Source organism: Ctenopharyngodon idella, chromosome 15 (genome assembly GCF_019924925.1).
Source record: "Ctenopharyngodon idella isolate HZGC_01 chromosome 15, HZGC01, whole genome shotgun sequence".
Lineage (NCBI taxonomy): Eukaryota > Metazoa > Chordata > Actinopteri > Cypriniformes > Xenocyprididae > Ctenopharyngodon > Ctenopharyngodon idella.
The window spans coordinates 24,377,728-24,405,403 of NC_067234.1; the positions used below are offsets into that span (position 1 = coordinate 24,377,728).

The window sequence follows — 27,676 nt, forward strand, 5'->3', positions numbered from 1 at the left end:
ATCGCTGTAGCTGAATAAACAGAAGATTGAAACGCTTTGATTAAACATGACTAATAAACACACGACTGCCTTATTCTGTGTGAGAAGCCACATCATCTCACAGAAGGATGCTCAACTGTCTTTATGAAGTGAGTTTGGAGTAAAACATGTTATTAAATGTTGTCTTTTGTTGGACAAGATGTTAATAAATGCTTCATGTCTGAAAAGATGTTTGACACGTGTTGCTTTTTTAAATGTACATTATAATCGACTCAAACTCGCAGTGCTTTCAGATGGATTAGTATTTGGAGTCATACTTCATTGACAAGCTGCGCATAAAAAAAAAAACAATCGTAGCCTGTACGATTTCATAATCGCACTAAGAATCACGTTCAAGTTCAATGTTATTTTTCATATCATGCGTTATATATCGTGCAGCAATATTACAGACATCGTTAAAATAGTCAACGTGATTACAGTGGTTCAACCTTAATGTTATGAAGCAACGAGAATACTTTTTGTGCGCGAAAACAAAACAAATAACGACTTTATTTAACAATTTGAACTCTTGTCATACGCAGTTGACGCAGTGAACGCAGTCCAGCGCTTCCAGGTTCTACGTTCTACGAATGCCGACTAATTATTGGCAGGCTCCTGCGTCAGCATCACACGCATGCGTCGTCAAAGCCACTGGAAGGCAAGCCTGCAACCTTTAGCCAAAAAAGCGTAACGGCTAATGCTAACGCTCCGCCTCTGGCGGTACGCAGGGAAGGAGACCAGAGGCTGTTTTTTGAACGGATGTCAATGGATGAGAGGTTTCACTATGCTGATTAAACAGCTTTTGTGGGGAAATAGCTAATCATTTAATTAATCGACAGCCTGTTTGCTAATCTTCAGCATGTTTTACACTAAACAATACTTTCGTTGGGAACTATATGTAGATTTTAGCTTGATAAAAATGTATTTTTTAAGAGAAGGCAGACTAGGGAATGTTGCGACAGATGTCACTGCCATTACACGATAGGCTGAGAGGTGCCACACGTGATTAAGTTAGCCGTCACGCTTTCTCCAATGGTAAGAGATACAGACCCTCTTATCTCCCTATAATATACAATCTCTGTTGTCGTGCTGCTCATGTGAACAGCCTCTGCCAATACTGACCCGGCGTTCGGACGTAAACACGGAAGCCTGCACTGCGTTCACTACGTCAACTGCGTATGACAACAATTCAAATTGTTAAATAAAGTCGTTATTTTTGTTTTGTTTTTGCGCACAAAGTATTCTCGTCACTTCATAACATTAAGGTTGAACCACTGTAGTCATGTAGTCTATTTAACAATGTCTTTAATACCTTTCTGGACCTCAAAAGGTGCAATGACATTGCTGTCAATGTGTGGTTCAGATACCCTTGGATTTCATCAAAATATTTTAATTTGTGTTCCGAAGATGAACGAAGGTCTTACGGGTTAGGGACGACATGAGGGTGAGTAATTAATGACAGAAATTTCATTTTTGGGTGAACTAACCCTTTAATGTAGTACAATTAGTTATCAAATATGAAAGCATTTGTGTTCAGAAACATCAAGACTACAGGGGAATGCTGGGATTTTGAGACACATTTTACAAAGTTGAAGTACTTTGCTGTATCCCTGGGCATTTTCACAACTAGTTTGTTTGAGGACTCCAAGCAGTCTCAGGCCGATATAACATGAAATGCAAACACCCCAAATGATCTCAGACCCCCTAAAAGGACCCACAGATGAACCATACTTTTCCTTACACTTTTCCTTTGCTTTGGTACTTTTGTGGTTCAATTGAGTCCCCTTTTAAGCCCAATTACATTGTGAATAAAAACACTGAGGTCACTTGCAGCTGGTTCCCTTACTGGTTCACTTTAATTGAACTGGGTTTGGGTCATTTGTATGTGAATGTGAAAACACCCTTAAAAAAACACTGCGCTTATGGCTCACGACTGATGCAATGGCCGAAGATCCTAGTTCAATTTAATGCATGTGAGTGCAGAACTGTAACGATCCGAAAATTGGCTTATCTAAATATTTTAATTTAGGGACTTTTCTCAGCATTTTTTATATACACTTAATTTGATTATTTGTTAGATGTTAGAAGTTAGATGTTAAAAAAGACACACTTGACCTCTAAATCATGGGTGCACATTCATAAGACATGAAATTCATAATGTATCTTCTATGTCATTAATGTCACCAGACAGATTTGCAAGAATATCCAGCATTCAGGTTTTCTGAATGCTCGTCCCATCCACCATCAGTCAGCCAATCAGATAGTCCCACTTCAAACCCGCTCCATTGGTTGAGCCAGTGTTGCTGTGTCAGATTGGTCAGGATGCTCAAACAAACAGTAATTTTTGATAACGCCACAGTGTGCAACTGGTTTCTGCACATTTAGCTGCAATAAGAGAAGTTATTTTAACATTAAACCTGAACAAAAAAAAAAAGTTGAAGTGTCTTTTGACTTAAGTATTGTCTACCTTTTACTGTTTGTGCGAGTCACTGCTCGATGCTCCACTAAAAATCACAAACATCTGATAACCCTTTGGTTCAGCAATGCATTGGTGCTCTTATGTTGATCTAATTAACTGGTTCATTTAACTCTGAGTTTTTCATTTTTCTATGCTCTCCCAGGACAGTTGCACCTTTAACTCAGAAGAGAAACACACCATCACTTAAATGTTCATCTGCTCTATCATTTTTGTCATTTAAGAGCAGTGAAAAGATTTTTGAAAGAGCTCTTTAATGTAATATAAATTTTCTCAGTATATTATTTCATATTAGATAATATGCAAGACATCATTAGATGCATGCATAATTCATATTCTTAGTGGTGAAAAATGATTTATTAATGACTATGGAATAATGACAACTGTTGTGAAATACAGAGTGCCTAGTTTGTGTAGATATTGGTCTTACGTGTGTAGAATTACTCCGCTTTGGCTCCAGATGGCATCAGAGACATATTGTATCTTGGCTTTATTAATGCAGACTCCTGACATTGCATTCCTGTATGATCTGCACTGCTTTAGTTGTGTGGTTTTATGAAAAGAACTCAATAATAATTCCTATTCCTATGTATTTCTGACCATAAAGGTAATAAGTTTAATGTAAAATAATTTGTTCTATACAAGTTTGAGGTGCAGAGACAATGTGTAAGCCATTCATTGGCTTCTGTGTATGGCTCTGTGGCAATTTCTGCATTGCTTGTTGCAGTGGCACTATGTAGGTTACATTTGGCATTGGCGTGAGTTTTGATAAGGTTTGTGCTACCAGTGGCAGAAACCTTTTTGAGAAAAGTTTCATATGGTGCTGCTAGTGGTGCAGAATCTGCACACTGCACCTTTAACCCCTTAGAGCCAAGCAACCACTGAAAACACAAAATAGGTTTCGTTTTAAAGCTTAGAAACTTTTTAATGCATCTAACCATTTTTAACAACTATTAACGAATGCTGAGTAGTCCCTCTAAAATGGAGTGTACCGCCCGTGGGTGCCACCTATCTATGAAAAAATTAATAATCATACTTTTCAAAACTACTGCCTTGATTAACACAAAAAAAGTGTAATTTGAAAGCTTAGAGTCTGACCTTAACAATGAATTTAGCCAATTTGATTAACTAAGTAGTGCTAAGTTATTTGCTGATAAACAAAAAATTGTTTTCATAATTTAGTACAAAAAAAAAAAGTATTTCATAATGTAATGTAATATGTCAAAAACATCATACAGCTCAGATAGTCATGTCATGTCATTTGAAAGGTCTCACGGAGTAAAATACCACAAGCATAATTGTTATATTTGTAATACTGAGCCGGTGTTTGGACGTAAACACAGAATCGCTGGACTGCGTCAACTACGTCCGAGTCTGACAGGGTAGAGAAGGAATTGTTGAATAAAGTCGTTATTTTTGTTTTGTTTTTGCGCACAAAGTATTCTCGTCGCTTCATAACTTTAAGGTTGAACCACTGTAGTCACATGGACTATTTTAACGATGACTTTAATACCTTTCTGGACCTTGAATGTGGTAATTACTTTGCTTTCTATGGGGAATAAAAAAAAAAAACCTTGGATTTCATCAAAAATATTTTGTTCCGAATTTTCTATTGTAATATATTTTAAAATGTAATTCCTGTGATGGCAAAGCTGAATTTTCAGCATCATTGCTCCAGTCCTCAGTGTCACATGATCCTTCAGAAATTATTGTTCTAATATGATGATAATATGATATGTTGCTCAAGAAACATTTCACATTAGAACAGTGTTTATTTGAAATTGAAATCTGTAACTTTGTTACAATGTACTGTCATGTTTGATCAATTTAATGCAAATTAAGTATCAATTCCTTTTAAAAAAAAATCTTACTGACCTTAAACTTTTGAACAGCATTGTATGTTTTTTATGTTTCTCTCCCGGGAAAGTGGACCAAAAGTATAGGTAAAATATCCTGCACTGTCCTTATTTCTATACAGTTAAATGTTCTCTACAATTGAGAATGTCCCTATCCTTAATACCTCCTAAAACTGTTGACTCCTTTCTAATATCCAATTTGGTAATAACCGGAATATAGACTCACTCAGTTTCACTCCCAAAATCAATAGTCACTGCTTAAGAGCCTCTTACGTTTCACATTGAAGGGAGAGTTCACCCAAAAATGAAAATTCACCCTCACGTCGTTGCAAACCTTTATGAATTTCTTTATTCTGTGAAACAAAACAATTTGATCTTTTTTTGAAGAGTCGTCAAGTCTTTTCCATGCAACTGTAATCTGTAGATTCTCAATTTTTATTTATTTATTTTTTTTTTTTTTTTTTTTTGTGTGTGTTCCAGAGCATAACTTTTAGTTTTGGAATAACATGAGGGTAAGTAAATAATAACAGTATTTTTTTTTTTTTTAGGTGAACTGTTCCTTTAAAGCTCCTGTGTGAGACATTATCTTTATATTCTGCTGAGTCTTTGCAGATTAATTATATACACCACCTCAAAGCACACATTTAAGTGTCATGCATAGGTTTAGTGCAAGTGTGGACTGAGGCAGTATTTTCACCGTGTAGTATTAGCAAGGTGGAAATTGAGATAACGGCTCATGGATAGGCATTGGGCATTGTCCCGCGGCCACATCAGCCCGTGTGCGGACGTGCGGCAGCTGGAGCGGCTTGTCGTCATTTTGGCTGGCTGTCAGTCTGAATGTGTCAGCTGCTCAGCCTGAACTCTGCAGGGCCACTGCCTGCATCGCCGCTGTCACTTGCATGGGTGGTTTGTGGGAAATGGAGCGTTTCCAGCTGAAGAGAGCTGCTTTAGTTCTGCCAGTCTGAAAGAGGAGGGGTGCAGAGAGCGACGCTCTGCAGTAGGGAAGCTTGGAGGACGAAAGCGCAGAGACTGCGAGATGAATCTTGCGTGACAGATTGCAGCCTAGTCAACTCTACGTTGTGCGTGGCAGTTCCACGACAGATCTCGCTGTGAAAGGGCATAATGTCCGCTTGCCAACCCAACCCCACCTGGTGCCTTCCACCCGCTCTTGTTGTTGGATTTTGCTCAAGGGACATTGTGTACTCTGAAACAAACAAACAAAGTCACTGAAACACAGCGGCTGGTTTAGCACCTGTCTCTCAGACCGGATGTTGAGGGACCTCAAAGTTTTGTCCAAGAACACAAATCAAAGCAAGACTGTGACAGGGCAGAGACGTGCCACTCGTAGGAAAATTAATGAGAAAAAAGCGCCTGTAGGAACAGAAGCCCTATATTTCAGTTGAAAGAGAGATTCATTTTTGATAGGAGTGCATATTTGTTTACACGAGCATGTTGAAGTTTGAATGAACATTGCTTAGGACCGCCTGGAAAAGATTAGATTTGTTTTGTTTAGGTTTTTTTCCCCCTGTTTTCTGTTTTTTTTTTTTTTTTTTATTATTTATTATTTATTTTTTTTTATTAAAGCTAAAGCAAAAATATTGATACTTTGTTTGTCTAGTTTTAGTTTTTATTTGAAATATATTATTGAATCTAGGGTATGGTAAGTATGGAAGCTTATTTCCGCCACTAAATAAAAAATAAAAAAAGTAATTGTGACTTTTTATCTCACAATTGATTTTTTTTTTTTTCTCGCATTTCTGGCATTTTTTTCAAGCAAATGTGAGATATAAACTCGCAATTCTGACTTCTTTTCTCAGAATTGTGAGATATAAACTCGCAATGGCGAGTTAAGTCCAGTTCTGAGGGAAAAAAAGACTGACTTTTTTACTCAGAATTGCGAGTTTATATCTCACAATTCTGACTTTATAACTCGCAATTGTGTTATACTCGCAATTCTGACTTTTTTTTTTTTCCTGAGAAAAAAAGGTCAGGATTTCGACTTTGTCACGCAATTCTGACTTTATAACTCGCAGTTTTGAGTTTATATCGCAATACTGACTTTATAACACACAATTGTGCCTTTTATATCACGCAATTCTGACTTTATAACTCGCAATTGCGAGATAAAAACTCGCAATTCTGTCAGAATTACCTTTTTTTTTTTTTTTTTTTTTTTAATTCAGTGACGGAAACAAGCTTCCATAGGTAAGAGCACAGACTGTGCCTTACATTGATAAATTGGTGTTTTTTTAGTAATTCGTTTTTTTTTGACAACTTGGGTTTTATGGACCACATTTCTCACAGATCCTTTGAATGCACTGTGACATGCTGTCAGGGTTAGAGCATCTACTATGACCTATGGAGTCCAGCTTAACCTGATTATTCCCTTCGTCTGTCATGTACAGCACTGCACCTTTGACTCACAGTGTCTGAATCTGAAAACTAGACTGTCTCTGACCTTTTAGTGTGGAAAAAATTGCAAATACCGACATAATATATGTACTTGGGATGAAATATGGAATAGTAACATTTAGGGAAAAGAAGCAGGAACTATCAGTCAGGCTTGATTTCCAGCTGATTGTATATTCTGGAATGTGTGCAACCTGGAATTGCAATAGTTTAATGCAGTCTGTTCACATAAGAGCGTTTCAGTGTTGAAGGTCAGTGATAGTAGTCCAAGACCTTCATCAGTGTGGCTCATCAGAACCATATGGCCGTAAGTGTCATTTCTGTTTAAATCCTCCCATTGGTGCCATCATTGTCAAAGCAGCATCTGTTTCCTAGCCTTTGATTTATGAAATCAATTACATCAATTACAGTTCAATATAATATTAAGCTCTGTGGAGATTTTAAGTGTGTTATGTGATATATGACAAATGGAAAACCATCTTTAAGGCCTGTTTCACATTGGACGTGTAAGCAGGGTGTATTTTTTTTTTTGGCGGCCATGTTAACCCATTAGAGCATTCACACTGAATGCAGAAGCAGCAGTGCCACGGTCGTTTCGCAGCCGAGTCTATTTTTGCTGTGCTGCTTGCTCTGAATTAAAACCACAGTTTATTGTTTTTGGTCAAAATGGTTAACACGAAAAATAACAAATTTCACCATAACATCATTCAATAACAGAATCAATGATGCAAACTTAATCAGATATGGGACAAATTCAGTTGTAAAGCAACTCTAAAAACAATAGTGTCATTATTCAGATCAATTCAGTTCAGTCTGTCTGTAGCTGTTTCCATCCAAGGCTGCAAATTTAACTTGTGCACAAAATTGGAATATCGCATAAAACATTTGCAAATAAAGCAGCGTTTCCATCCCATGTGTTCAAGAGAACAAAATCATCACTTCCTTGGAACTTGGCACAAAATATCAGTAATAAAATGGAAGTTTCTGCTTTTTTTTTTTTTTTTTCCTCCATCATAAATAAGATGCGTCTCAGAGCGGCAGACGAAACGCAATAAACGCTGTCATGTTCTCTTGCGTTCGGATGCTGGTGTTTGGGAGCGCAATCGTGTGAAACGCTTCTGGGAAGGAATTAAACCAAATCATTCTGATGATAGACTTTGGCTCAGGCATTTCATAACCACCAAACCAACATTTTTTATTTTCAATATTTTGGTAAGATGTATTTTCAATGTTGTCGTCTAAATGATCGACCTCAAGCTGTGATTAAAACGCCTGGGCTGCCTTACGAGTTATGCACATTAGTAAGCAAACAGAATAAAATAAGTGTTAATTTGATCACTTTAGTTGTTACGTACATTTTGGAATAATATTTTGAGAAGGTTCAGTGTATTTTGTTCGACTGACGCACCGCCATTGGTTGTGTAACTATGAATGAGTTTTTTTTTTCCCCAATATGTGACTGGTTTTGTGTCTTTTTTTCTTTGTGATTGTATGTGCTGCAGAGGATGGAGGGAGATGAAGATGAGTCCCAGAGGGTGAAGCTGTCAAAGCAGAATGGAGTGAGGAAGAGCGAGTCAGAGGAGGAGCGGAGAGAGATGATCACTCCTGCCTTGAGAGATGCTCTGACTAAACAAGGTACAGCATGACCTTAACCCGCCTGTGTTACTCACTCACGCATAGAAAGATGTCTGTGACAGAAATGAAAATTTTGTTGTACAGCGGATATCTGCACACAAGTACAAGTACATCAATCTGCTTTGCTTAATGAAAAATTGAATGTCCTTGTACATTCACTGTTCGTGTTATATTTACAACAGTTTTTTTTATATTCTGGGAAGGAAGTGTGGTTGTTTTTCATGCAATATTTGCATGCAGTACTCACCACTATAATGTTAGGTTATTGTGGGTGGTTGATGTGCAGTTATTTTCTTTTCCTGTCATTTGGCACATAGCTTGAGTTTGTTCGTAGCTTTTAGCTTGCAAAACCCTTTTTAGCATCTTTAAGTTTTTGAGAATTTCACTGCATGCGTACAATTTCAGTTCCACCTCTGATATAAAAAATAATTCTATAAATTATTTTGGACATTTTATCATATGTTGCACTACTGTTCAAATGTTTGGGGTCAGTATGTTTTTTTTTTTTTTTTTTTTAAAGAAATAAATTGTGTCCTTTTATTAATCAAAAGTGACAAAAGATTTCTATTCCTAATAAATGCTGTTCTTTTGAGCTTTTTTTTTTTTGTCAAAGAGTATGACGGTTTCCACAAAAATATTAAACATTAATAAGAAATGTTTCTCGAGCAGCAAATCTGTATATTAGAGTGATTTCTGAAGGATTATGTGACACTGAAGACTGGAGTAGTGGCTGCTGTGATTCCGTGTCCATAGCAGACGTCTGCAAGACTACGCATCAGTGTTCAAAACTTGTGGTTAGATCCCTAACCTTAATTATTAGCAATAGTAATAGTGGTCCACCACTAATAAAAACTCATCTCTCGCCATTTAAAATTAAACTAGCTCTGCAAGTTCGACAGCTATAGCTTTAAATAAGCTTCTGTATCAGTTTAAGCACACAAGCTACACAAGCGCCTCACTAGCTGCGTTTACATTACCCTTCAAATTGCGCAAATTTTAATTGCGAATTGAAAATACGCCCAATGGAAACACATCAATTTCACAAAAACTCCCATGTATTGCAAGAAAGTTTTTACGCTCGCATGAGGTGGATTTTGGCCAATTCGAAAAAAGAAATATTTCGCAAAACTGCAATGGAAAGTTTTTTTCGCATTTACAGGTCACCTGGCGTACATAAAAGTCAATCATTCCTTAAAGATGGTGTGTTATGTTTGAACAGAAGACGAGGCAAAGTTCTTTATTAAACTCATTAAAGACAAAAGAATTACGGGAATACTAGATTCTAAACAACAAAGAAATGCCACAATTTTTTAAGACCTCGAAGCAGATAGGAGGGAGAAACACCCAGAAACAACTCAAACGTGGCCGCTGCCAAGTATAAGGGGATTTCCTTGCTATTAATGCTTGGATAACACGCCTACGTCTTTTTCGATTAAACATAGCTTAAACCTACTAACATCCATTGCCAGGATTTTTGGAATGACTTTTCACGAGAGGGAAAAATTACGTTTTAGTCGCATGACATCAGTTAGTGGAAACGCCGTCATTTCGCAATAGTTTTTTTATCGACATTTAGAAAATATCGCAAAAGTTTTGTGCAAATCTGTAATGGAAACCCAGCTACTGTTTACTGTTGTGTCCCATTTCCCTGATGATGGACAGTTGTTTTCTGCTTTCCTAGCAGCTTTAATTGAATATGTCTGAGATGTTGTTTTTTTTAATCTATCAAAAAAATTGGATGCCAGGGCCCTGATGGTAATTAGGTCCTTGGCGCTGACAGAGTGTCACCCTGTTATTGTAAACCTAGTTTCATTTATGATTGTTTCTCACACTTTGACAGTTTTTGCTTTCCGTAAGCGTTCTCGCACGTTTGTTATTAATAAACTGGCTGCGGAGCTGCAAGTTTTCTCCTATTGTGCACTACAAATTTCACCCCAGTCGTCTGGTTTCTGATGGAGCCTCTGATGGTGTGACTGTGCCTAACAGAGCTTAATGATGCAGCAAAGCCCAATTACTCCTCTCCTGCTGCTGGAGTTCCCTTGAGTTTCTAGCTCCACACCTTTCATTAGCACAACCTGCCTCCAGCCGCATACACACACACACACACACACACACACACACACACACACACACACACACACACACTACACCAGAGGCTGGCCGGCGCTCACATTTCCACCAAGGTTGTGTGTACTACCAATCAGTGTCCACGGAGCTTGCGGCAATGTGCAACACCTCTGAGCATGTTGTTAGGTTAACATGCTTGATATAGCAAACTCAGAATCAATAGAGACCAAGAGATCTCCACAGTATGAGACACTCATTGAGCTAATATTGTCCTGTTTTTCCTGGGATCATTGGTAATGCAGACAGTGTATTGGGGGAATTTCACCCAACCTGTCTAGAATGTGTCCAGGTCATTTCTTACCCAAAATGCCGTCACTGTAATATTTCACTGTTACAGTAGGCTATTTAAATAGCTGGAACATGCACTTGTATGATAAATAATTAGCCGAGATTAAATGTTTTATTATTATTATTATTATTATTATTATCATTACCAGTAATATATTTTGTTATTTTATCTTCATTTGAAAGTACAAATGTCACAGCAGCCTTACGCAATGGTGCAAACCGCCCCTTTGCGCCACCTGGTGGTGATTTTGCAACAAGTTTCACTGGGTTGCATTTAATGCTCCGGCGGCGTTACACGTAGCGGTAATAGGCATTTTGGTTGACTACCTACTGTATAAGGAACAAATAAGCTGTTTTAGTACACAGCTGTCTGAAATACTTGATTCTAATTGTTCAATCTCAGCATTCTGCAGTAACATTTTTGCTAGTTTCATTTCTCTCATATCACTCCATAATTTCAAGTAGGGATGTCTGTATGTCGGTACCATTTCGATTTTTTTATTTATCGATCCAGTATATATTTTGCATTCTCATTTCTGTTATTTTTACATTTAGATGACAAGTGAATATGTCGTCTAAATGTAAAAATAACGGAAATGAGAATGCAAAATATATACTGATCGATAAATAATAATAAAAAAAAAAAAAAACTCCAGTGTAATCGAGTTTAAATCTTTAAAAACTAATCATTTTGTAACAGGTAAATTTAATCTTTATGAAATCTCACAATGAGTATCCACCTTTCATACTGAACATTTATTTTGTGAGGTGTAAATTCACTTGTAGCATTTACAGTAAAATTTGATTTTTAGTTTAGCGTTATTTAATTTTTTTTTTTTTTTTTTTTTTTTTTTTTAGAAAAAAATGCGTAATTTTAATATCAGCCATTTATTGGTTGTCTGCTATAGCATGAAAATAGTTCTTATATCGAAACAGAAGATGATAAATGCACAGTCTGTTTGTCATTCTCTCAAAATAGCCCATTACAGGGTGATTAAAACACTGACATGAAGAAAAGGTTTTTTTTTTTTAATCATATTTATATATTATGAATCAAATAATAGGTGTTTATTTACATATTACAGCTCAAGACTGTGAATTTTGTGAATTTCTTGATTATTCAATTTTTTTCCATTTTATTTTGGAAGGAAATATAACCTAGACATTTCATTTGTGAGATTCACCCTAAATGGAGTGATGTCCCGGTGGTTTGTTTTTGCAAGTTGAGTTGTGAACTGTGAACGTACAAACAAATGTGTATAATTTAGCTGATCTTGCCTGCAGTCTAGAGAAGGTTCTGATGTGAGATTATATAACACTCATTTCCTGAGGGGCTGACTGGTAACCTCCTCTCGCTCTGTGTTATTTTTGCTCTTTTAATGATAAACTGAAATGATTCCCTCCGGCATTATTAGCAATGATTTAAAAATGAATGAGGGAGAGAGCAAAAGAACTCTGAGATTGCTTCAAGTCACTTCCTTTAACAGCAGAAGAATTACAGCAGCTCGAGCAGAAAAAGAGGGCAAATGTGTTTGGTCAGAGTGATGGAGTCTGATGTAAGTTTTTTTTCTTTTTCTTTTTCTTTTTCTATTAAAGCCTTGAAATTTCTCTTCATTCACCTCGCGCCATAAATAACAGCTTGAAATGAAAACCTGAGGTAGTGAAACTAAAATCATCCCATAGCAGTGCATTGATCTTGTAAAGTCTCTCCCAAGAAAGACTAAACTGTGAGGAAATTCTGTATATCCAGTGACTGGCAGACTCTCCATGTATTGTGCCCTTGTTTACATCTGATCAACCTTGATAGATAAAACTTACTTAGAATGGTCATGAATATATTGTCACAAGTAGTCACTAATCTATCCCCAAATCTGAATAGGAATTGTTGTAGGTGTTGCTCAATGCTCAGTATAGTAACTCAAAATTAACCCCATTTACTATAACACAAACTCCTGGTCTTATTGTGCATGTTACGCCAAAGAAAATGTTTTTCTTCACCAAAATGTAGTTCATTTGGCTCAAACAACTGTGCTGATGGGTTAAATAACTTTATCCATTTAGCCAAAAAGCTATTTAGTCATTTGTTTTATGCTGTTGTTGTAGATAATGAAGCCTTAAGATCTTGCCAATAGTTTAATTAGTAATTTAATGAAGCTTAAAATTTTTGTAATGATTCCAGCAATGTATTTAGAAAAAAATGTATTACTGTGGTAAGTCTGAACTTCTGTCTCCATGTTACATCACCACTTCTGTTCTAAGCGTGTATTGCTGGGATCAGTTCAAACTGTCAATTTTGCTGGTTTGATTCATAACTCTGCTTCAACTTGTTGATGGCATCACTCAGAAATGTTCATAGGCATCTATTGTCGTATTTTACATTTATTAAAATGTCTTGTTATATGTAACCAGGGCTTGACATTAACAGCCGCCAAATGCGGGTGGATTTCAGCAGTGGCGTGTAACACAGTCACTCCTTCTAGCCACTTTGGTGGGTTGAATTTTATATATAATACACAAAAAAATTGTAGTCTTTTAAAAAGGCATCTGAAATAATAAACTGAGTACAATTTTCAATACATATCAATACTGAAATATCTGAAATGCTTCCAATACTCATTTTCCACAGAATAGAAACACGATACCAGCTGCGCTTTCTCGCTATAATCTCTTCGACAGGGAGTTGACGCACAAACCCGCCTCCCCTCACTCACTTGTTTTATTAACTCCAGATGAATATTGTTGGTGTTACAGGGCTTGAATTTCGGCGTGAGATTGCACATATTGCACATACTTTTACTCATTCCTGCAGATTTTGTGCTCGCACTCAAAGTGTGCGCACATAAAGCCGCCTCTCAGTACTAAATTGAGTTCTTTTCCGATGCTTATTGCACTTAAACTGTTATATACACCCAAAATAATGTCAAAGTATTCACGTAAAACAAAGTCAGTTATGTTTTAAGTGAACGTAAACAGTTGATGCATGTGTAACAGTATAATGGATCCGTGCATCAGGTCTTAAAGTGACAGCAGCCTAATTTACCTGCTGCCAAATTATGAGATAATATTAAAAATATCTATATGGCAGTTTTTCCTCATGGTATTGATGTCAAAATTGTGGCTAGTAACTTTAGAAAACCGCTAGCCACAGTGGCTGGTGAGCAAAAAAGTTAATGTCAAGCCCTGTATGTAACTAAATATCGCTGGTTATTCATGAGTCACATGTTGGTGCAAAGTATTAATTTAGAGCAAAACTATTTTAATTTTTAACTATTTCTTTCAGCATTTTGTGTATAATTGCCTTTTTGCTCAAAATACAATAAATGAAAAGTGCTTGGTTTTAAACCATTTCAAATTCATTATAAATACTGTGATTGTACATCAAATCTGATCAAAAGCCTGGAAAGTATAATCATTTTAGCTATATCACCTGGCCATAAACTGGCTTTATTTTTAAGGCTCACTGATGTGTCACTAATATGTTAGTGCTTCACAGTTTCTATGCACATGAATCCTCATGATGTGAAGATTCAGCATGTCTCGGCTTTCAGCTACCCAAATATAGAGCGTTCACAGCTAAAACCAAACCTGCTCTCTGATCCCGGCTCTATCCAAACAGATGCGGTTCTTCCGAGAGAGACGAGCGAACACCTCCCCTACATCCTCTGCCCCAGCGAGCTATTTGCAGACATAAAAGACAAGAACATGTGTTTGATGTGGAGTTTAGCTAATGAACATGGGAGAGAGACTCAAGATTGGGATCATTACTATGGAGCTTCTTTCCTAGTGCTTTTCTTACAACTTACACTCCTTTATGCATGTAGAGAGAAATTATGAAAGAGAAAAAGAGAGGAATGATTCACCAAAAATGAAAATTTACTTCATTTACTTGCCTCCGACCACATTTTCTTCTTTCTTTCATCAAACACAAAAGATTTTTTTTGTCTGTATAACAAAAGAGGATGGTAATTTATTAAAAACTAGTCCTTTTTAGTCTTGAGACAAATATGATGTCAAACCATTTTCGGGTAGATATTCGGTGAAATAATTATTAAGTGACAATTAAAATGTTTGGGTGAACTATCAGTGCAGTGCCAAATGGTTTTTGGGAGAGGTTTGGTTCTCCTCCAACAGGAAGTCTTGTTTAGCTGTGATGTGAACTCTAACAGCCCTTTCAGCACAGAGCAATTTATATTCTGCGTTTTTATTAAGACTGCTATGGGGAGTGATGGTTGCCCCAGTGATGGCCCTTACATGTGGATTAAAGTCTAAATCGAGTCAGATTCCCCAAAGGGAACACAGCGCAGTCGTGAGAGAACATGGCTATGGACCTTAGAAATGGGCAGACTTCAAGTGCTTAACAGGAAATGCTCAGGCTTAAGCACATTTGGCCTTCCAGCCTTCTTAGATTTATTGAGGAGCTTTGTTGGAAAATTTCCTGCATTTCTCCTGCTCCTGAGCAAACTGTAAAATGGAAATCTTTGTGCTACTACAGGGTGTACATTATAAATTTACCATTTTTCTCTTTTTAGGCTCCCTATTTCATTGCCATTTATAACACTAAATGTGTGAAGTACTTCTGTTTTAAGCTACTGTACTGTACCCTGGTTGCAAATCAGGTTTTGAAAATATTCGGGCAGAAATTGTAGAAATTGCTCTGATATTCACATAGTAGTACAAATTATGCACATTATTCACATTTATAGTACAAAAAAAAAAAAAAAAAAAAAAAAAGAGAGAGAACTCCTGCATTCTAGATATTGCACATTTGTGTTTGAAAATAGTGTTGGTGTTTTAAAAGAACAAACATTTTCAAACATTCAAAACTTTGGGGTTGGTAAAAAAAAAATCAAAAGAAAGAAAAATAATTTAGAAAAGTCTCTTCTGCTTATCAATGCTGCATTTTATTGATCAAAAATACTAATGTAAAATTTTTACACTTTAAAATGTCTGTTTCCTATTTTAATATATTTTAAAATTTAATTTATTTCATTACTTCATCATTACTCCAGTTTTCAGTGTCACATGATCCTTCAGAAATCATTCTAATATGTTGATTTGCTGCTCAAGAAACATTTATTATTATCATCAATGTTGAAAACAGTTGTGTTGCTTAATATTTTTGTGGAAACCGTGATACAGTCTCAGTACCAGTACCTTTTTTTTCATTAGAGTAATAATAAAGAAGCTGTCCTACATTCATTAGTCTCACTGTGTTGTGCTTGGAAAACTGCAACATCACCAAAAAAAGTAAAAGAAATAAATGTATAGTCATCGGTATCGGCGAGTACCAGGAAAAAAAGTATCGGTACTCGTACTCAGGTCCTTAAAAAAATGGTATTGGTGCATCCCTACTTGCTAATCTCACCATGCCTTGTTTCCATCTTTTCTTTCTTTGTTGTGGTCTGTAGGGTATAAACTAATAGGAAGTCACTCGGGGGTAAAACTGTGTCGTTGGACTAAGGTAGGTTGTTTCCTCCTATTGATTTGTTGTCAAGACTCTTTAGCAAGTTTCCTTTTTAAAGCAGCACAATGTTTCTAGGCAGGAAGAGATTTTCTTTGTATAAATGAAACAAATGTTGCACCTTTTTTTGTTAGTCAATGCTGAGAGGGAGAGGAGGCTGCTATAAACACACCTTCTACGGGATTGAATCGCATCGATGTATGGAGACCACGCCGAGTCTGGCCTGTGCCAACAAATGTGTTTTCTGCTGGAGGTAGGAGAAGTTTTTTTTAATTTTTTTTTTTTTATTAAAAAATATAAAAACATTATCATATTTATTCCATGGTATGCGCTTATATAAATGAATACTGAATTAAATGATCTAAAAAAAATAATCTTATTGCTCATATTTAGGGTTTCAACAAACCCAGAACCCTAAGTATTAAATATTTGGTGCGCAACTCATTTTTATATTAAAAAGAAAAATCCACTTCAACTACTGCATTTACACAATAAGTGCATTGTAATCAAATGATTCATTTAAATATTTTTACATACCTGCATGTAATTATAGCTGTAATTAACTTCAGTAATTACATCTATAATTACACTGTTGACCCTTCCCTTACACCTTAACTCACCCTTAAACCTACCCATACCACCAAACCTGTGTATGGTACCTGGTATTCGGATAAGAAATACCCTACAACAGAAACTGAATAAAGTGATCAAATGTAAAATAACACTGATGTATACATTTAAATATAGACTAATCCTATAGACTGCAGCAGGTTTATTAGGCTGTTGTCACTTTAAGAGCTGCACGGATCCAATATACTGTTACACATGCGTTTTCTTTCTCAACTGTTTACATTCATTTAAGATATAACTGACTGTGTTTACGAGGATAACTCGCCAAAATGGCGTTTTGTAGGGATGTAACAATATCAAAATCTCACAATATGATAATACCTCGATACGAAGTCCACGATACGATATTTATTGTGATTATTTAAATAAAAAAAAAAAATTAAAAAAAGAAGACTTGGAAAAAAGTGCTGTAAGTGTTAAACAATGATTGAACATTGATGTGCAGATTAACCATGTCATATCCTGTCCTCTTTTCTTTATCCTCTAATCATAACTGTTGCTTAGAGGTATGAGATGAGTAAAATGACCTAAAACTCCCTTTTATAAAATACAATGATTGCACCAGCTGGACCTTGGCAAAGGTAACATCTATTATTTTTTTCTAACATTCTCAAGAGTTGTATTTGTTAACATTAGCTAATGCACTGTGAAGTAAAATAAACAAAATATGAACAGCTGTATTTTTATTAACTAACATTAACATTAACAAAGATTAACAAATACAGTAACCAATATATTGCTCATGGTTAGTTCATGTTAGTTAATACATTAACTGTTAACAAATGAACCTTATTGTAAAGTGTTACCACAAATTCAACACAAATAAGATGCTTGAACACACATGTAAGAACCAGACAGGTGAAACAATATTTTTGTAAGTTGGATTCATAAAGACTTAATTTGTTTCTGAAAGAATGATTCAGTGATAGGTACATTTTTAACAATAATTTGTTGCCACCTAGTGGCGTAACAATGCAATCGACACAGTCGTTATTAGAAGCACTTTCAAAAGGTGATGTATTCTATTTTGATCGGAAAAGTAGACATCAGCGTACAAATTGTACGCTTCTGTGATAATTGGAATATTTGTAACAGAAATTATACTGTTTTTTACAAGATTTTTTGTGAAGCTGTTTGACAGCTCTCTTTAGATCAACAGCAGCGGGAATGCAGATTTGAATGTCGCAATTTTATTTTTGTCAAAGGTTTAATAAACGAGTGAATCGTTGTCATTTAGGAATTAGATCATTAGATTGCGATCTTTTAAAGATCAATAATCGTGCAGCTTGCCTTTGTGCACCCCCCCCCCCCCTCTCTCTCTCTCTCGATATCAGACGTATATGAGTAGACGATTTTGCTATCACGATGCCACGATATTAATAATATCGATACATCCCTAGCATTTTGACATTTAAGTGTATAGGCTTTTTGACCATTTAGGAGCGTATCCATAGCCCACAGTATACTTTGCTTATACTTTGTTCCGCCCCGTCTCGGGGTGCGCACACAGAAAGCCGCCTAGGGAACAGTATCTCTTTCGCAGCTTAATGCGCTTTTAATAACACTGTTTAATATCAAGCATGTTCCGCAGTTTAGCAACAGTAGACTGCATTTTACAACACTCACTTATTCAGATGATTTGGATGTTAAGTTTAGCTTAGGAAGGAATCCTTTTACCTCAGTTATCTTGTTTTCATAATCGTTGGAAGCCAAAATTGAAATTGGAAAAATCAATATTGAATATCGCACAGCCCTAAGAATATGTACATTGTAACTAACAAGTACTTTTTTGACGCGAGTACTTAAAGAGACCTAATATAAAGTGGGACCAAAAAAAAGGGTTAAAGGTTAAAAAGTCTTACTTTTTAAACTGTACTTCAAAATATCAGTGTGAGAGATGCCTGAGCAAACAGCTGTGATGTCCATCTGAATGAATTGTAAGTGCAATGGTAGATGCAGCACTGCTGATTCATAGTGACACTTGTGGAAGAAGGTAGTATATAATATTCCTGTCATTGGCTGTGAGGTTTTTTTGTGGGGGTGGGGTGGGGGGCTGTCAAAGAGCATCAGCGCACCTCCTCTGAAGAGTGTATCTGGGATGATTTCCACTGTGTGTAACCCTTAGTTGCCTTACGGTACAGCACAGCTTAAAGTTGCTCGCTGACAGAGATGGACTTGATTTTAAGGATGTCGCTGTGAGCGTTACATGAAAACATCCACCCATAAACTTCCAGGACACTGTGTCATGTCCTACAGCTCTGGGACAGGACATACTGGGACAGCCTCCAATGCACAAAACCCAACTTCTGTGTCTGTAGTTTGAGCTGCGCTGTCAGATTAACGCAGCAGATTGAGGGCGTCTCAGACCTGCTGTTGAGTAAATCTGTCATTTCCCATCCAATTTTCTTATTGAATCAGCTGATTTTGAGGCATTATGGGGTATTATGAAGAAAAATCATCGTCTTGAGATTGTCAGTGAAATCTATTTTTATGCCCTTGTGTATGAGCGGTGTATCGGATTTAGTTGTTGGCGTTGTGGGTTGTGGCGCTGTGATTCAGAGCGTTGCGCTAATCAAATTAATTCGTTTCGTTGCCACTTGCTGTGCGTATCCTCAAATGCCACACAGTTAATGACATAATGCAAATAAATGTGCTGAAAAGTTTCAAAATGCGAAAGTCGTTTAGTCCTCCACTTTCATGGAATGTGATGGAAATATTGAACTTCGCATAAGGGGAGTAATTTGGTTAAAAGTGGCACTCGAAATGATGAGTCTGAAGAGCTCTCTTCATGTGGATGGGCTGGATAATTTAGGTGGTATCGCCTGAAAGGCGTTAGAGGAAAAGCTCTTAAACGCATCTCTAACATTGACTCTTCAGCCCAGAAGCCCATCTTGATAAAGGCAAGAGGGCAAAAAGATCAAGTCTGTTGATTGTTAATGCTGCTTTTTTAAAGTTTTCTTTTTTTTCTTCAGACATGTTTCAGTTCCCCAAGCATACCCACATTGATTTTCCTTTATAATATATAAAATTTATTTTATATAATATATATATAATTTTTTTTAATTTTTTTTTACTCAGAAATGTACACACAAATATACACACTTTTTTTTTTTTTTTAATGTTTATTATAGAAACACTTTTTAATTAAATGAATGGATGACAATGGCCTGATAAAGTTTATATATTTATTAATCTATCAATCTATTAATCTATCTTTTTTTTATGTTTTTACTCAGACAATATTTACATTTTCCAATCATACCCACATGATAGCATTTATTTATTTAGTTTTACTTTGATTCTGATTCTATATGTGACCCTGGACCACAAAACCAGTCATAACTTTTTGAAATTGAAATTTATAACTTTTGTTAATCTGGAATCTGAGGGTGCAAAAAATCAAAATATTGAGAAAATCACCTTTAAAGTTGTCCTAATGAACTCCTTAGCAATGCATATCCTCTCACAAAAATAAATTTTTGATATATTTACGGTAGGAAATTTACAAAATATCTTCATGGAACATGATCTTTACTTAATATCCTAATGATTTTTTGGCATAAAAGAAAAATCGATAATTTTGACCCATACAATGCTACAAATATACCCATGCTACTTATGACTAGGGGTGGGACAAAATATCGACATGCCGATATATCGCCGTCCTTCTCTGTGCGATATGAGAATCGTATCGCTGCGCCAAATATCGATTATTTTAATTAATAAAATAAAGCGCTATAAATAGATTTCTCTGCTCAAAGCATCGCTACTTCAAGGCGGCGCTCAACACATGAATGAGGGAAACGTGAAAATAAGTTAACTAGCCTAAGAAAAAGAGGTTTTTAACAGGATGGCATACAGCAGTGTGAGTATAATAGATGCCCCAGCCACGTTTAAGTTCAAAGTCTTGACGCACTTTTATACCATTGATGTGAAGAACGTCAAAGGGTCTGTTTGCACCTGGTCACTTCATGCATTTTCTCTGATCGGATATCTCTTCAGCAAGCTGACGCGCAAACTGCCGCATATGAAAGTGAAAGTCGCAGACGCTTAACACACAATTACCTTCATTAAAAGTAATGAGACCTTACCAGTGCTGTTGCCGCTCTCTCCTATTGCGGTCTTTGATTTTGAAATTAGCTGATGGTCAATAAAATGCACCTCATATTTGTTGCTTTCGGTGATGTGAACTCCATTAAATCTGCATATAGCGCGGGAACTGAAGATCGCATTTATCCATTTTGCGGATAAAGAGAGAAAACCTGCACTTAACCTTTTCACTGGCATTTTGTTTTCATAGTTAGACAGATATCGTGATGTATCATTATAGGATTGTCTAGCAATATATTGATTATCGCAGAATCACTGAATCGCGATATTATCGTTATCGTGAGTCATGTATCATGATTGTATCATGAGGTACCCTGCGATTCCCACCCCTACTTATGACTTACGAGGTTTTGTGGTCCAGAGGCACATATAAGCTTGCAACTAAAAACTTACTGGAAAAAAGTTGTTCAGACAACCCACTGACTAGTCAATTTTAAAAATGTAGCTTTGCACGTCCTCATAATAGGATTTGGCTGTACCCCTGGTGAAATGAAGGGATATGCCGTCACATCCAGCGTTTTCACATCTCCTGTTGCTATTTATGGCAGGGGAAGGAAGTAAAGCCACATTGCCTGGCATTTATGCCCTTTTATGTGATGTGAGAGCTGTTGAAAGGGTCACAGGATGCTAATTTGCGGGCAGTGGGGGTGCAGGTGTTTTTCTCAGGGGAATGAGACTGCGGTCCACGACGTGTAATGGTGTGACGGTGCTGTGCTGACAGGAGCTGTCCTCTCTCATTCTCTCTGAACAGACACCATACCAACCCGGTGGGTACAGAGTGGCGCTGGAAAATGGACCCGGCCGAGAAGATCATTCAGGAGGCCGTGGAGAACCACAGGAACATGATTCGGCAATTCAGAGGTAATGGCTCCCCGGAGCGCCACGGTCTGTTACCTTCAGCCAACCTCTCCTGCTGCCTTTAAAAACACTAATTCACCACGCTGTATTTTCCATTGCATCTAACCTCACACCAATTTTGATGTGAATAAATGGCAAAAGTTGTCTGCACCAAAATCCAATGTGAATTTTCTGGTCTATGTTAGTTTTTGATGTACAAGTGAAAGTATACTCCTGAAATCTTGTGCCAAAAACCTGAGCAGAAAATTCACACCTGCTGTTAATAGGCCTTTACACTGTAATTGTACAGAAATAACTTTTGTTTTATTTAAATCCTTTTCCTCAGAGGCACATATCCAGTTGGAAGCTATTCAAACATTCTGTGACATAACACTATGTTGACGTCTTTACACTCTGAAAACCCGATTTCAGAGATTGTCCAACAGACACTGGGGTATTTTTAGCTGTCACTACGGTTGCAGAAGGCAGTAACAGGACAAGCTCTAAGTGCAGTTCGACTGGGTCTAATTTATTCATTTGCAGCCTGTCACTTTCTTCACCATCTGCTGCATCAGATCAGTAGTGGATCCATCAGCTTTCAGAGACTGGGTTTGTGGCTGGATTTGTTTGACAGGCCAAGATCAGATGGAAAGGGCGTCTCTCTGAGACTTCATTTGTAAAGCAACAGTTGAGACTTTTTATTTACTTCTGTTGCAGATAATTCCCAATACAGCATACAGAAGTATTTAGGGGACATGGACTCAGTTCTGTTTTGTTTTGTTTAGAGTGCCTTAGTTGGTAAAGTGAAAAATCCTTTAGCTGGATGGAATTATTTTTCCCAAAGGAAAATTTGTTTCACAGATGTGTTTTGTAACAACCTTGGTAAAAACAACTGAGCAAATTATCTAGCCTTTTTATTTCAACTCAGGCATCCTTTGAGAAATCTAATTCTGTCTGGATAGGAATGCCTGCGATTGTGGTATTTCATGTTGGTACAAAACTTATGGTATTTTGACCTTGATCAAATACCATAACTGAAGGTAAATTTGCATTTGCTATTGTTGAATTGCCTTTGTATGCCAGAATATGCATCTTCATTATGAGTTTAGAACATTTTGCAGGTCGTTCCTTTAGTTATTTTAGAATATAATCACATATACAGTGTTGTGTATATGCGATAAAGTTTGTGAACCACTTGCAGAATCTGTGAAAATGTGAATAATTTTAACAAAATAAGAGGAATCATACAAAATGCATGTCATTTTTTTTTATTTAGTGCTGTCCTCAGTAAGATATTGTACATAAACGATGTTTACATAAAGTCCACAAGACAAAAACATTTTTTAAAACAACCCGCTCAAAAGTTTATGAACCCTTGATTCTTAATACTGTGTGTGGTTACCTGGATGATCTACGACCGTTTTTTTTGTTTTGTGATGGTTCATGAGTCCCTTGTTTGTCCTGAGCAGTTAAACTACCCAATATTCTTCAGGAAATTCCTCCTGGTCCTGAAAATTCTTCAGATCTTTTGCATATTTGAACCATTTCCAGCAGTGACTGTGATTCTCAGATCCATCTTTTCACACTGAGGACAACTGAGGGACTCAAACACAACTATTAAAAAAGGTTCAAACATTCACTGATGCTCCAAAAGGAAACACAATGCATTATGAGTCAGGGGTGAAAACTTTTGAACAGGATAAAGATGTCCAAATTTTTCTTATTTTGTTAAAATATCCCTCAGTTGTCCTCAGTGTGAAAAGATGGATCTCAAAATTATACAGTCACTGCTGGAAATGGTTCAAATACGCAAAAGATGCTGGAAAACTGAAGAATTTTTGGGACCTGGAGGATTTTTTTTTTTGAAGAATATTGGGCAGTTTAACTGCACAGGACAAACAAGCGACTCATGAACAACCATCACAAAAAAAAAAAAAAAAAACGGTCATAGATCATCCAGGTAACCACACACAGTATTAAGAATCAAGGGTTCATAAACTTTTGAATCGGGTCATATTTATAAATTTAGCTATTTTTTTGTCTTGTGGACTTCATGTAAACATTGTTTATGTCAAATATCTTACTCAGGACAGTACTAAATAAAAAAATGACATGCATTTTGTATGATCCCTCTTATTTTGTGAATAATTTTAACATTTTCACAGATTCTACAAGTGGTTCACAAACTTTCAAGCAGCACTGTATGCATACTCTTTATTTCAGGGGGTTTTGTGATTCATACATACAGATCATAAGACCTTCCGTAACTTAAATTTCCTGAACTTCAGTTGAGGTCGCAAACAGGATGCAGAATTGTCATTTGAGTTCAAGGAATTAGAATTTAAATGGCAAAAAAATTCACTTAACTGCTGTAAGTATAGTTTTTAATTGCAATAATACAGCTCATTAACTGAAAGTGAGCAAATTCCCAAACCATGACTGATAAATTGCTTTGGATGAAAGCATCAACTAAATGACAAATTAGTAACTTAAGTAGTGGAATGAATCATGCTTTTCAAACGCTGCTGTGAAATGTTACTGCCAATGGAAATCATCTTTGTTTTGATGGCAAGTTGTAGGTTTGGGCCGATAGACGATGCCATCGTCCATTGCTGATGCTAACAGACATCATGATGTTGAGCCAGCATCGTGATTTACCACCTTACCCTAACCCAATGAATTAAATCCCCCCACCCGATGTCATCATCCATCGCGATGTTTCACTGTAGACATCGTTCGATGCCAATTTGGTAGACATCGCCTAACCCTAGAAAATTGTTTGTAATTTAGGTCAGTCGTGGCAGAAAATGGTGTCCTCCTCTCTTAGTACTACAAACCCGATTCCAAAAAAGTTGGGACACTGTACAAATTGTGAATAAAAAAGGAATGCAATAATTTACAAATCTCATAAACTTATATTTTATTCACAATAGAATATAGATAACATATCAAATGTTGAAAGTGAGACATTTTGAAATGTCATGCCAAATATTGGCTCATTTTGGATTTCATGAGAGCTACACATTCCAAAAAAGTTGGGACAGGTAGCAATAAGAGGCCGGAAAAGTTAAATGTACATATAAGGAACAGCTGGAGGACCAATTTGCAACTTATTAGGTCAATTGGCAACATGATTGGGTATAAAAAGAGCCTCTCAGAGTGGCAGTGTCTCTCAGAAGTCAAGATGGGCAGAGGATCACCAATTCCCCCAATGCTGTGGCGAAAAATAGTGGAGCAATATCAGAAAGGAGTTTCTCAGAGGAAAAATTGCAAAGAGTTTGAAGTTATCATCATCTACAGTGCATAATATCATCCAAAGATTCAGAGAATCTGGAACAATCTCTGTGTGTAAGGGTCAAGGCCGGAAAACCATACTGGATGCCCGTGATCTTCGGGCCCTTAGACGGCACTGCATCACATACAGGAATGCTACTGTAATGGAAATCACAACATTGGCTCAGGAATACTTCCAGAAAACATTGTCGGTGAACACAATCCACCGTGCCATTCGCCGTTGCTGGCTAAAACTTTATAGGTCAAAAAAGAAGCCATATCTAAACATGATCCAGAAGCGCAGGCGTTTTCTCTGGGCCAAGGCTCATTTAAAATGAGGCAAAGTGGAAAACTGTTCTGTGGTCAGACGAATCAAAATTTGAAGTTCTTTTTGGAAAACTGGGACGCCATGTCATCCGGACTAAAGAGGACAAGGACAACCCAAGTTGTTATCAGCGCTCAGTTCAGAAGCCTGCACCTCTGATGGTATGGGGTTGCATGAGTGCGTGTGGCATGGGCAGCTTACACATCTGGAAAGGCACCATCAATGCTGAAAGGTATATCCAAGTTCTAGAACAACATATGCTCCCATCCAGACGTCGTCTCTTTCAGGGAAGACCTTGCGTTTTCCAACATGACAATGCCAGACCACATACTGCATCAATTACAACATCATGGATGCGTAGAAGAAGGATCCGGTTACTGAAATGGCCAGCCTGCAGTCCAGATCTTTCACCCATAGAAAACATTTGGCGCATCATAAAGAGGAAGATGCGACAAAGAAGACCTAAGACAGTTGAGCAACTAGAAGCCTGTATTAGACAAGAATGGGACAACATTCCTATTCCTAAACTTGAGCAACTTGTCTCCTCAGTCCCCAGACGTTTGCAGGCTGTTATAAAAAGAAGGGATGCCACACAGTGGTAAACATGGCCTTGTCCCAACTTTTTTGAGATGTGTTGATGCCATGACATTTAAAATCAACTTATTTTTCCCTTAAAATGATACATTTTCTCAGTTTAAACATTTGATATGTCATCTATGTTGTATTCTGAATAAAATAATAATTTGAAACTTCCACATCATTGCATTCCTTTTTTAATTCACAATTTGTACAGTGTCCCAACTTTTTTTGAATCGGGTTTGTATTTTTGCAATGACATACCAATACTGTGTCATAAAACTTTCTAATGCCAGCAAATTTTCTCCTCCCTCCAATATGTGCCTGTTGGGACGTAACACATTCCTGTCTCTCATTCCTCATCTCCACAATCAGGTGACGTCAACTTGTAATGAGTTGTTATTTCACTGCCAGATCCAGAGTTCAACTTCCATCTCAGTACTTTGGTAGACATCTGGATCAGACTTTTTTTTTTTTTTTTGGGGGGATTGAGGGGGCACACCAGATGGATTTTCAAGAACCTTAAGATGGGAACTGAATCCTTTTGCTCTTTTTCTTTAGCGTTTGAAGCGACTCCCTTAAAATGGTTTTGCTTTACCACACTGCCATCATACTTCAGAATATGGGGTGATTTGGAGACTGTTTGATGTTTTTTCCTTTGTCTGCAGTAGTCTGAAAAATTAATCAGAGATGTCTAGCGTAGATGGCTACAAAACAGATCTGCAGCTAAGAGAGGGAGTTTTCTGATGATATCTGCTGGAAATGTTATTAGGAGGAGTGGCACATTCCCAACAGTCAGTTTGATTTGATTTTATCATTCGTAAATTAAGGTTTCAGCTTTTTGAAACTTTAGACATCTGTCTTTGATCATCTGCTTTGAGTACAGATGTCAAACTTTTGTGTTTTTCTGAAATGAACATTGCTCATGGTCTACTGTTCTGGTTGAATTGTTTTTCAAAAATCTAATGTTCCTGCTGATCAACTTTTTTTTTTATTCATAACTTTTATACATAATTTTTCATCTAAAGATTAGCACTTTTGATGCATCTGAGCCAGAGAAATCGAGGCTCCTGATGGAGACTACTATAGGTTTTGTTCCAGTGTCTGAGTTAGTGCCAGATGTGTGTGTGCAAGTTTGTGTGTGTTGCACCACCTCCGCATCGTCGTCTTGGTCTCAGCGTCCTCTCTGGTTTGGTGCCGCAGTTGACATTTTAGCAGTGACATCACTGCTCTATGTAGCAGAAGTAAGCCATGATGACCCAGGGCTGAGTAAACAAACGCACTAACAAGTGAACAGGGAGAACGGATGAAAGGCCAGGAAGCATGCTGTGCCGAGGGTACAGAGCACAAAAAATGGAGCCAGACTCCTCAATGATAAAGAAAGAGAGAAGAAAATGTTTGGCTACTAGAACTTAGATTGTTGTCAGTCTGATTAGAATAGAGTTTGTTAATGGTCTTTTCTTGGCAAGATTAACAATTTCGAGTTTGCATGCAGTTCTGTCCATTTTTTTTTATTTTGTCTTTTTTTCCCTTCCCCATAGGTTCATTTTATTTTATTTTTTTTAATCAAAATGTTGAATTTCTGGCCAGTTTTCTCCCTCTCTTTGGTCTTAGAATTTATATGGGTAGTTTTTGTTGACTTACAAGTATAAAGT

At 36.9% G+C, this 27,676-nt stretch overlaps 1 protein-coding gene across 1 annotated transcript in view; it reads left to right on the top strand.

Annotated features, from left to right (window-relative positions):
* tyw1 (tRNA-yW synthesizing protein 1 homolog (S. cerevisiae)) overlaps positions 1 to 27,676 on the top strand; it is a 70,284-nt gene that overhangs the window by 9,317 nt on the left and 33,291 nt on the right. The window contains exons 8-11 of the mRNA XM_051862553.1: positions 8,262 to 8,394; positions 16,218 to 16,270; positions 16,405 to 16,523; positions 21,762 to 21,871. Of these exons, the coding sequence (XP_051718513.1) occupies positions 8,262 to 8,394; positions 16,218 to 16,270; positions 16,405 to 16,523; positions 21,762 to 21,871 (415 nt within the window). The remainder of the gene's footprint in view (positions 1 to 8,261; positions 8,395 to 16,217; positions 16,271 to 16,404; positions 16,524 to 21,761; positions 21,872 to 27,676) is intronic.